Source organism: Acanthochromis polyacanthus, chromosome 1 (assembly GCF_021347895.1).
Source record: "Acanthochromis polyacanthus isolate Apoly-LR-REF ecotype Palm Island chromosome 1, KAUST_Apoly_ChrSc, whole genome shotgun sequence".
Classification (NCBI taxonomy): Eukaryota; Metazoa; Chordata; class Actinopteri; family Pomacentridae; genus Acanthochromis; species Acanthochromis polyacanthus.
In genome coordinates, this window is record NC_067113.1 from 47,317,257 (window position 1) to 47,329,705 (window position 12,449).

Genomic DNA, 12,449 nt, shown 5'->3' on the forward strand with positions numbered 1-12,449 from the left:
GCAGTTCAGCCGCACAGTTAAACCGGTCAACAGAACATTTCAGTGCACCGACTAAAACCCACAACATGAATAACAAGATGGAGAACAACTGGCTCCTCAGCAAAGACACAAAAACACATTTAGAGTGACATTTTCTCAAAGCAAAGTCGAATGAATTATTATTATTTACATGGCCCAAAATCAGTCTTTAAATCTTTACAGTGTAAACAACTTGTAAAGAAAAAGCACTTTTCAGGTACAGGCTAAATGCTGTACTTGCAGTTAGATGCATCTCAGAAAGACTGACTTGAAGGTAGTGAATATTTCTGCAATAACCTATTTTAACTTTGATATGAAAGAGTCTTCATTCTGTTAATCCTTGTCCAAAAACCAAAATTGAATTGACCATGATTCAGTGTTTAAAAGCACTTAGCTGAAAAAATCAAATGGAAATGTTAACGAGGTGAAAAATACTAGATTTTTACCAGATGGGGTCTTTAGCTGATGAGTTGCACACTTCTAAGTTATCAGAAGGTATTCAGATTAATCAAAATGTTAGTAGACTATCAAAATAATTGCTAGTTTTTGTAGGTTTACTGTAGCCTCAGGATGCACTTGGTAAAAGTTGCTTTGGTACCCCAAAAAGTTCAGCTTACACACTCCTGAGTATTGCAGAGCTTTAAGCCAGTGTTTAATCATCTGCAGGTGATTAGAAGAAGCTTCATTTCAAATGATCATAACAGCAGTAATTACACAACACGGTCTCACGGGGATTCGTGAAACTGTCACGTCAGTTTTTGTTTCGGTTTCGTGCGCACCAACACGATGTCGTCATGTTTTTCGTGCCGCTCACCACGAGCGAAACCCGCTGTGGTAATCACATCTGAAAGTGGTTTATACCGGCGGATTCATGACGATCTAAGCTGTCCATCGGCGTTTGCGGCCGCCGCTTCGGCCGCCGGACATTCTTTAAATTCCTATGCAAATTAGGCGGATTCATGACGATCTAAGCTGTCCATCCGCGTTTGCAGCCGCCGCCGCGCCGCGGCCGCCGGACATCCGGCCACATAGGCGGCCGGATCACATCTGAAAGTGGTTTATACCGGCGGATTCATGACGATTTAAGCTGTCCATCGGCGTTTGTGGCCGCCACCGCGGCCGCGGCTGCGGCTGGATGTCTCGCGGCCGCAAACGCCGATGGACAGCTTAAATCGTCACGAATCCGCCGAATTTGCATAGGAATTTAAAGAATGTCCGGCGGCCGAAGCGGCGGCCGCAAACGCCGATGGACAGCTTAGATCGTCATGAATCCGCCGGTATAAACCACTTTCAGATGTGATTACCACAGCGGGTTTCGCTCGTGGTGAGCGGCACGAAAAACATGACGACATCGTGTTGGTGCGCACGAAACCGAAACAAAAACTGACGTGACAGTTTCACGAATCCCCGTGAGACCGGGCTGAATTACAATAGTCCAGTTTTTACGCCAAGTTTACTGTTTTGGGGGAAACGCTAAAGTAATGTTTTCTTACCCATTAAAGTCACAGTTTGACTACTAAACGTGGTGAATAGTGACGATCAATCACTGTACTGTAATGTCATTTTTTACTTCTGTGTTGTTTGACAATAAATGCACCAACTTTATATGAATATAGTTTCACTATCTGAACTGACCCCAGTGGAGAAATGTGCTCATTTAGTAGGAAATACCAGAAAAACTCATTTGGGGTTGACCAAGATGTTTTTTTTTGTAGGTCTGGAACTGATTATTAGCAATTAAAAAGATTCAGAATCTGCAGTGTTTGACTGAACCTGTAGTCGCATTTCAAAGAATTGTTTATTATTTATTATAAAATTAGTAGATTGACATATGATTTATGACCATAACAAATAAAGTAAGAATTTGAATGAATATTGATTTCAACAATACACATAACATAGGATGTATTTAGTTTTTTCTCATAATGAACTAAGAATTTTTTTAATTATTATAAAAATAAATATAATAAAACACATATGTAGTATTTTTAATAAATGAACTGCAAATTTATTTCATTATTTGAATAATATTTTTCTTATAATAAAGCAAGAATTTAGCTGATTATTCATTAAAATAGTACAAAATTTATTTTTATTTATTCCAATAATATAATAAAACATGTATTATTTAGTTTTTTTCTAATAATGGAGTACATATTTAGCTCATTATCTGTTGTAATAAAAAAACAATAAACATGCTTAGTTTTTATAGTGAGTCCAAATTTTTCTTTCTGTTTATTTTTTAATAACAAAATAAAATATGCATTTATTTTTTTAAATAATAAAGTAAGAATTTTGCTTGTTTATTCTTATTATAAATGTCAGAAAACATGCATTTTGTAGCTTTTCGGATAATAAATATTCTAAAAAAAGTTTAGCTTTTCTTATATTAAATAAAGAATTTTGATTATTATTTATTCTATTGATAAAATTTAAAAAAAACTTTATTTAATTTTTTCTTATAATAAAGTAAGAATTTGGTTTTATATTTATTTTAATAACTACAAAAAACGTGTATCTTTTATTTTGTCTAAAAATAAACAAAACAAGAATTGAACTAATTATTTAATCACATTATAAATATAATAAACATGCATTTTCAAGTATTTTTCTAATAATGAAGTAAGAATTTAGCTTAATATTCAAATAATGAATTAAAAAAATCTTATTTCTGAGTACAATAAATGCTAAGAAATGTATTTAGTGTGTATCATTGAATTTCATATTTAATTATTTCAACTAAAATGCAAATAATTGCATGTGGCGTTATTATAATAAGCAAAGTAATCATTGTACTTGTACTTAATATAATAATAATAAATAGAAGTATTTTCCTTAGTTAATATACTACTCATGTATTTTATCTGAGCTTCATTCTTCACTCAGGTTATTTACAGTCTGTGTCAGCTGAATGGGATAAGTTTTTTTTCAACGCTGCAACAAGAGAACAGAAATGAGAGTCAGCCCTCATGGAGCTCCACCCCTGACACGACTCTTCTTTTTTTTTCCTCCTGACACAACAGGAAACAGCAAGACAGTTTGCTGTTATTCTGCGTCACAGAGAAGAGACACGTACCTGTTTTAACTTTTAACTTCCAGATTTTCCTTGGAAGCAGGAAGACAACAGCAGCACTGGGAACACTGGGAATGCTTCTGGTAATGTACTCTGTCTGCTGCTGTTAGTTCATACCAGGAGACAGGAATAACTACAAAAGTGAAAGTAACTCTGCACTGACGCCATGGCTTCTAGATCAGTGGAAAATCTTACCTGTCCTGTCTGCCAGAACATTTCTAAAGATCCGTTTAGACTGTCGTGTAACCACAGCTTCTGCAAAGACTGTTTGCGCAGCTACTGGGCAGAGAAAAACGATCGAGTCTGTCCAGTCTGTAAGAGGAAATCTTCGAAAGAACTTGCTGTTCACTTTTCGTCCGAGAAGAGCCAGCAGAGCAAAGATCCAATCTGCAATCTGCACTCTGAGAAATTTAGCTTCTTTTGTGAGGACGACCAGCAGCTTTTATGCAGCGTCTGCAGAGATGCAGGAACACACCAGGACCACACGGTCAAAGCGACTGCCGAGGCCGCTCAGGAACACAAGAAAACACTCAAGACTTCCCTGAAACCGCTGCAAACCAAACTGAGGCTGGTCCATCGGGTGAAGGGAAGCTGCCACCAAACAGCTGAGCACATCAAAGTTCAGGCTGAAGAAACTGTGAGGAGGATCAGGGAGGAGTTCAGGAGGCTTCACCAGTTCCTGGAGGAGGAAGAGGAGGACAGGTTGGCTTCACTGAGGGAGGAGGAAGAGCAGAAGAGTCGGAGGATGGAGCAGCAGATCGAGGCTTTGAGTAAAGAGATATCGGCTCTTTCAGAAACCGTCAGAGCCACGGAGAAGCAACTGAGAGCTCCAGATGTTTCCTTCCTGGACAGCTTCAAGGCTGCAGCCGAGAGAGTCCAGCAGCAACATCTGCCCGACGATCCTCAACTGTCGTGTGGAGCTCTGATCGATGTGGCCAAACATCTGGGCAACCTGAGCTTCAATGTGTGGACCCAGATGAAGGAGATGGTCTCCTACAGTCCAGTGATTCTGGATCCAAACACCGCTCACCCAGACCTCATCTTGACTGAAGATCTCACCGGTTTGAGGAAGGTGGGGGAGAAGCAGGAGCTTCCTGACAACCCAGAGAGGATCGACCACTTCTTCTCCGTTGTCGGCTCTGAGAGCTTTGACTCAGGGTCTCACAGCTGGGAAGTGGAGGTTGGAGATAACTCAGCCTTCGTTCTGGGCGTTTTGACGGACTCCAATCAGCGGAAGGGGGTCATCTGGCCCGCACTGTGGAGGCTGATGTTCTGCGGAGGTGAATATAAAACACTGTCGCCGCTCGACACTGGATCTGACGTGAAGGTGACGACAAACCCAGAGAAGATCCGAGTTGAGCTGGACTGGGACGAAGGACGGCTGTCGTTTTTCAACTCGGACACCAACGAACACATTCACACCTTCACAACCACTTTCAAAGACAAGCTGTTTCCATACATCAGCAGCTGGAGTCACGTCCCGATAAAGATCGCAGCGCTGAACGTTTCTGTAACAACAGAACCATGTGGTTAGAGCAGCTACTGCAGAAATCAGAAAGTAAATCAGAAAACCTTTGTTGTCTGTGCTTGTGAGAAGTTTTCCCGTTCATTGTGTATCGATTTTGAATCGTGGTCACTTTAATTTGTTTTTTTTAAGGGTTCTTCAAAGTCTCACAGTTATCAGGGGAAATCATATCTGTCTTAGTGGCCTCCATGATTCGTCACTTTTTTTGCACGGTTGCTAAGTTTTTAAGCCTGCTACAAGTATTTGTTTGTGCCTTAAAAGATGCTAAAACCACACCTTCAAGCTAAAAGTCACTATAAGCCTTTATACAGTTATTTGCTCTATTGCAGTATATGTAGTATACAGTATGTGTCTAATCTCAGATTTTGTTCATGTAAACATGTTTTTCTAAAGCTGTCAGATGCTGTAAACATCAAACAGGAAGTGTAAATGAACTTAGCATTAATATGGAATTTCTCAAAGTTAATTTAACTCTTAAGCTTCTACTTTTTGTTTATCTTGCTTGTATCTCTTATGAATAAATACACAGCATATTGTATATAAATTTACATAAACAAGGGAACCCCTTAAGCCGCATGGGCCCGTATTCGGGCCCAAAATGGCCTGCTGAAGTTTAACAGCAAAAGCATTTTTCACTGCAAACGCGATGATAGAAACACTATACATCCATGTGTAACCGGTGGGTTGGGTCTGCCCACCACTGGGGGTCGCTGTGTCCATCTCCACACGTTGGCACCTCTCGGTGCCTTACCTGCAGCCTCACACCTGTAATGTGTTTCCTAATCAGGGAAAGGACAAACGCTCTGCTTAAGTATGGGCATGAGATAGACACCAGAATCATCTCTTGTTGCACTGGACTATTGCTTGCCAGATCACAGAAGCTGATCGTCTCCAGGGGTTGGTGTGTTGTCAGTGGGTGCTGTACAGCCAAGGTAATTTTGTTTTTATTATTTGTAAATACTCAGCACCCAGTGTGTATAAAAAAAACAAAACATGGAACTAACATATTTCTGTCTTTGCAGTTGCCGCTGCTGCTTTGTTTTTATGTTATACAGTCACTGGTGTTTTAATTATGTTTGGTGTGGTTTTATTGGTGCTAGGTTTCACTCAATGAGTTTAGTGGAGGTGTTCTCTTTTATCTAACTTAGTTTACTGTATATTCCAGCTTTATTGTGTGTGTATATATATTCTTATGCAGAGGTATCAGCGCTAATATTTGATCGGTAGCTGTGTGGTTTTTATTTCTTTGTTGCCATTGGTTTTAGTGGGTTTACTTGTAGTTTTTTTTGCATGGTTTGTTTTTATATGCTGCCCTTGTTTTAAATACTGGCGACACCTCTGCATATTTTATGTTTTAGATCCATTCACCTTCCCCTTCCTCCTATTATTGTGGAATCATGGAGGCCTAGTGACCTTGAGTTTATTCCTTTTTCCTCCCGAACCACATCATTTGAATAAAATTGGCAAGAAGGATGGCCCTTCCTGCTTTATAGAATTATAAACCACGTCTCTGTTTTCTTTGTGGAACTTACCTGTGCAGGTTTAGTTTTAGTAAGTCTTTACAGTCTCTGGGCCTTTCCAGAGTGGCGTTGGCATTTATTCCTTAGCTGAGACCTTATTGGGTTACACATGGAAAGCTTAGAGTCTCATGAATCCGCCGGTGTTCAAGATTATCTGGTGATCCGATCAACTGGTGATTTTCAGTTAGCGAGACAGATGTTACACTGGCAATACATAGAATGATGTCTCTATGTAAAACTTTACGTGGAATGATTTTTTTTTTTTTTTGGAATGCATACATCCATTTAGCTACATGTTTGCAGTTGGCTTGAATGTTTAAGGGAAAGATAATTTTTAAGCTTCGATTTCTATTTTCTTCACCTATGGGTGACTGTTGATGCCTGTTCAAAACACACAGATGTCAATAAACTGTTCCGAAATGCTCTTGTTGTCAGCTTTAACATTTGCTCCAAAAATCGTTATTGTTCTTTTTTGACTCACGGCTGTTTAGTCTACCAATAAAATACGCGGTTTTATGAGGACTTCCACCTAACGGAGTGGAAATATCACTTCGCTGCGGCAGAGTGTGACAATCTACACCAGATTAACTGGTGACAGTCTGAGGCTTCAGTCCGACGGTCAGACAGAAACAACACGAGAAATACTGTTACTGTTTTCAAAGATTACTGCAATTAAGCTGGTGGATCTGCGTTGTTTTACTTTTATACACCTTTTAAGTAAAACAACGAAATTATATAAACCATCTGACCCACATTTTAACCAACGGTTTCTCATTCCTGCCTTCAGAAGCTGCTGTTTCAAACAAGCAACACAATCTCGCAATTCAAGACATGCAAACAATAAAATGAGAAACACTAAAAACAGACCATATAAGATTATCTCACTGCATTGTTTGACAGTAAGTTTCATCTGCAGAATCTCTCTCGGTCCTTAAAAAAAAAAAAAAACACCCACTTCTTCACCGAATACCTTTGTACTTCACTTGCTGGAAAAAAAAGAACAATCCTATTACCTTCTGCAGACACCAAGGTCCTATTTAAACATTTGAACTTTTTTAATGGCATTTATCCAGGTTGTTTTCTCCTGACTAGAGCCTTGCTTGTGTTGTATGCATGTCACTTTGGATAAAAGCATCTGCTAAATGAAATTGTACAACTGTAGAAATATACAAAGCAGAAGCCCAGACATTAAAAAAATACAAACAAAATTAACAATTGTATCACATATAAAAGCTAAACGTATCTCTCACAGGTACATATTCTTATGTAGCTACATGTATGGAACCCTACAGAGGTAAATACTTATAACAAAATTTGACATTATCAAAAAAATTCAAATGATTTAATTAGACAGGTGCTCAAGTAGCACTTGCACACAGTTAACCAATTTGCTCAAACTGGACACAGGCACACCTGTGTGGCCAAATTTGGCTACACAGGTGGAGAGATTTGGGGAGTACATCTCTCTCTGTATAAGGTTGGTTAACCCATTACAACCTTGTGGGTTTAGTGAGGAGAAAGTTTAGACAAGGCAGGCATTTCATCAAGCGAGTTTTATAGTCAAGTCTGAAGGTAGATAAGTTAGTAGATAGGTAAGCGTAGGATTTAGGTTAGTTTACGTTAGTTAGGTGTTAGTGTAGCCAGTGGTAAGAAAGGGCAACACAGGAAAATCTCTCTTAAAAAATGGACCCCAAAATGGCACAAGAGGTCCTTGACCTGAAAATTAACAACTGTTACCCTGAAGTCATCACTGCAAAACAAATGCGTGATCAGAAGAAGAGCTGAAACCTTCATGGTAAAGGGTAAGGTGTATAATAGGGATTTGTAGTTTGTCAACTACACTTTCTAAACTATGTAATTTCATGTTAAATATGCTTCACATTCACACACTAGATGGTGAACTGTACATATGTAGGTGGGAAAAAAAACTCAGCCTGATCACCTGGCAAAAGTTGTTTGCTCTGCTAAAGAGGCAAATGACATCTTTTATGAATTTCATGAAAGCCATTTTGGGGGTCACTGTGGCTGGGAGAAAACGCACAGTGCTATAATCAGCCGCTGTTACTGGCCTGGCATGGAGCGTGACGTTAAGAAGTGGGTACGTTGATATCTTCATAATGGCTTTTAAAATGCACATGTAAGTTCATTGTTAGTGTATATTTGTATCTAGATAGAATGCCAATCTAAGGTTTAAATACTAACTAATGCTCTGCAGGTGTAAGCACTTATTTTAATTCTCTGTCTTGGTGATTCTCAAAATTGTACTTTTAATTTTCAACATTTCTCATAATTTTGTGCTCTTTGTGTGACATTTTGGTCGTTATACATCATTTGTGTAATACTTTGGCCATTTTATGTCTTTATGAGTTAATTTCTTATCTTATTTTGCTTATTTTATGTCCTTTAGTGGTAGTTTAGCGTCTTATTTTGGCTAAACTACCACTAAAGAATATAAAACAACCAGAATGAGATGCTAAACTACCACTAAAGGATATAAAATAGCCAACATGTGATGCTGAACTACCACTAAAGGATATTTTACCACACGGTTTGAACTTATTAAAAGACGTGCACACCGTGTCCTGGTCTCCTGTCTGCTGGTTTAACGGGTTTTGACAGTAAACAGTGATCATAGCTGCACTAGTTCCAACCGCAGTTACGTAGTTTTCTTTCTTGTTGCCTGACAGCGCATGACTCCTACGATGAGAACGCGACTTATTTCCAGATATTTTGTCAGGACCAAAATAAATAAAACAGCAGAAATCTCATTTTTAGAAGCGAAGTTGTTCCATTGTTTATTTCCTGGTTAGTCGGTAAGGGGTCCTGAAAAGCCACGCCTACGAAACATCTGTCTCAGAAACGCTAGAACATGGGCTGTGTCCGAAATCGCATACCAACGTACTACATTCTCAATGAGTATATACTGTATACTACGTACTATAAGTATGATTAGAATGCCGACCGTTCACACTGTAGTATACTACTACGTTTCCCATAATGCATTTCAAACCTCCGACGACAAAAACCGGAAGTATGGCTATCAAATATCTTGGCTGAATGCCGGCTTCAGGTCGATTTTACGCTAACAAACAGTCGCATAATTAATGTGGCAATTTCAAGCCGGCACTCCTCATGCAGTTATTAGCCAGATTATGCGAATCGTTTCAATTGTTGCTGCAGGCTACGGGAGGTAGCTGCTACTTGTTCTGTATGCAAAGCGAGCTGCTGCAACTAGCTGCTAGCATTCAGTAGCACGTTGTGAGGCGTCTGACAAATTTAAAACGTTGGTCAGAGAACGGCCTATTTCTCAAATCTGTGGGGTGATTAGGATGACTACTTAACCACATAAAATAAAATAAAAATCGCCCCGGTCCGACCCATAGACTGTGTATATATAGTGGACGTAGCATCTGGCTCCAGAATTGAAGCCAACCCGGAAGTGTCAAAAACTTGCAATATCACACCGTCCGCTAGGGTTGGCTCCAAAAAGCTTTTTCTCCATAGACCCTTTAATGACCCACATCACGAATGACGTCACAGCTTTAGCTGGAGGCAAAAGAGGAAGCCCGTGACCGAAAGGCGAAAGACTGAGGGACTAGGCTCTATCAACTTTTCTAAAATGTCGTCCTGCTGTGTTTTTGGATGCCAGAATAGGAGGAATGACATTGGCGAACGCAAATTAAAGTTTTATAGGATTCCACCGAACACTCGTGCTCAGAGGGAACGAAGACAGTTGTGGTTAAATACACTGAGGCGAAAAGACTGGACAGAGACGATCAGCTGCAGTCAATTCCAGCCATTTTCAGTACAAAAAATCGCTAATATTCTATTTGTAAATAAAAAAATATTCAATTCAGTTCAGCTTTATTCCAGACACTGGGTCCAAATACACACACCATAAGAACAAGGACACAACAAGACACAGAAAAAAATACAATCAAAAACAATAACCCGTTAAATATGACGAGAAATAGGAATATTGGACGCACATCGCGAGGTGCATTTCCTTGAAAACGACCGATTCGTGGATTATATACCGACTTCAAGACATGTTTTGGACAAAATAGTTTACTGGCTTGTGTCGTCTGGATGTCCAAGGTTGGATTATGGCCGTTTTTTGTGGAATATTTTCATCTGTGTGTAATAATGAACCCGGAAATGTGAGTCGCGCTGTGTGCGTTGAAGCCGTGTACAGAGAAAGGATGGATGGATATTCGTTGTTTGTCGGACAAATGTGTTTATATTACCCGCTGTGGTAATCACATCTGAAAGTGTTTTACACCGGCGTATTCATGAGAATCTAAGCTTTCCATCGGCGTATAGTGTTTATATAATCGCGTTGCAGCCTTCGGACATTCTTTAAATTCCTATGCAAATTAGTAAGTGCACCGCTGGCGGTACACTGAAGTTTAACGGGTTAAAAATGCTCGAGTTTGCAGCGCAAACTCCCAGTCCCGCTTGACTTCTCGCTCCGCTTTTGACTCCAGCATAAGCCCCGCCCACAAAAAACGTCACAATGTTTGTAAACAAATAAAGGGTCTATTCACCTTATTCAGCTCCGCCCATTTTCCAACGGGCGGGACTTCCTGTTTTGAGTAGTACTTCCGGTAACTCGGTTATGGCGGTGTTTACAACTGAGAAAGTGATGTGGGAAGAAACGAAAACCTCTTTAAAAAACAGAAATGGATCAAGTCTGCCTCATCCGCGACTTATTACAGAGTGGGAGGATGACATGAAAAAGTGGCCACAAGTCATGTATGGCGATATTTCGAACTATTTCGTGTTGTCTCTTGGCGTTGATCGCTCGGCTATGAGGAATTATAAGAGCACTGAAGCCTATCAATATTTGCACAGTGGTAAAGTCGGCGCTGTTCTGTTACATCAAGAACGGGAATATACGTTTCTTAAAGCTAATGTCAGCCCGAGTCAGGCAACCTCCTCACACATGGTGTGGGTGTTGGTGACAGCTGATGAAGCGGTGGAGACCACGGGATGCTCCTGTATTGCTGGGTTGGGACGGTCCTGCAGTCACGCTGCTGCGATATTATGGAAGGTATGTTGATTTGAATAAAACTTTATTTGATTCATGTATATATGCTGTGGTTGTGCAAACGGAGGTTGTTATTGTCATTTCTGAAACAGCTCCTGCGGTTTACTGTGTTATTAGCCCTGTCACAAGCTAATGCTAATTCTGTGGAGCAACAAAAAACTGATTCTGACCAAACCGCAGTCATAACAACGTTTCAAAATAGCAGAGAGTATCTTTTTACCTCACTGATGGCATAGCACGGTCTTTAGTGGAAACTGAACTTTGGTAGAATCGCTGTAGCTGCGCTGACAGTGACCGATGCAAGCTGTGTGTTTACATAGCCATGAGCTGGTCCGCAGCATTCAGATCTAACCTTTCCGTGCTCTAAACAGTTCTGAGAGAGAGAAAGCTTCATCGTTCCCCAGTTGTTGTGGCACACACGGACAGCGCAATTGATGCCAAACATGTTAAAATCGCTTAAAAGAACAGTTAAAAGTAGCTACAGTAGCGAGAGGACTCGATGTTGTTGTAGTGCGAAGACGGTCAACCGGAAGTCGATCTCAAAAATGGCGCCACCCTGCCTCACTTCCTGAATAAGGTGAATAGACCCCAGTTCATTTTTGGAAAAAATAAAATTTGATAGACTGATTTTCTACAGCTCAGGATTTTTTTCCTGTTAGTTTTCATGGTCAAAATGAGAGATCAGGTGGCCGATCTCAAAATAAATCAATACTGAATTTTAAATAAATCGTTAAAGTTGACGGAGCCAGGGGGCGTGGCTATACTTGATAGACAGCAACAGAAGCCTCTGCGGTAATATGTGGGCGGGATAAGAGAGTCCTCAGCCAATCCTGCCCCTAGTTGCTCTCCGGTCCAGTCTGTTTGATGACGCTTTTTACGTCACTGGCTCCAAAAAATCCAAAACGGCGACCAGGAAGTAGCAAAATCCGGGCTTCATTTTCTCGGCGTTGAAACCAACAGGTGACGTCACGGTTAGTTTACACCTGGTCCGACCACATATCCCACGGAGGCTTGCATTTCGGTGGATAGCTCGCAAAGCATTATGGGGCGGTTGAGTATGACTAGTGTGGTCACCGCGCATACTTAAAAATTTTCCGGAAATGGTATACATCCGGGTATTTCTCGCGTACTCAGTCTTTTCATACTATCTAATGTGAATGCACTACATACTTATTTTGACGTCACACTTAGTATGAGTAGTACGTTAGTATGCGATTTCGGACACAGCCATAGACTGTATATTGTTGATCCTCAGGGCCAGTG

At 40.2% G+C, this 12,449-nt stretch overlaps 1 protein-coding gene across 1 annotated transcript; it reads left to right on the forward strand.

Annotated features, from left to right (window-relative positions):
* Positions 1–3,026: 3,026 nt before the first annotated feature.
* LOC110947237 (zinc-binding protein A33-like) lies at positions 3,027–6,559 on the forward strand. Its single transcript, XM_022188679.2, has one exon. It carries the CDS (start codon positions 3,258–3,260, stop codon positions 4,623–4,625), a length of 1,368 nt encoding a protein of 455 aa, XP_022044371.2. The 5' UTR covers positions 3,027–3,257; the 3' UTR covers positions 4,626–6,559.
* Positions 6,560–12,449: the final 5,890 nt, after the last annotated feature.

Coding starts and splice junctions, on each gene's coding strand:
- LOC110947237 (XM_022188679.2), top strand. CDS start 3,258: ATGGCTTCTAGATCAGTGGAAAATCTTACCTGTCCTGTCTGCCAGAAC.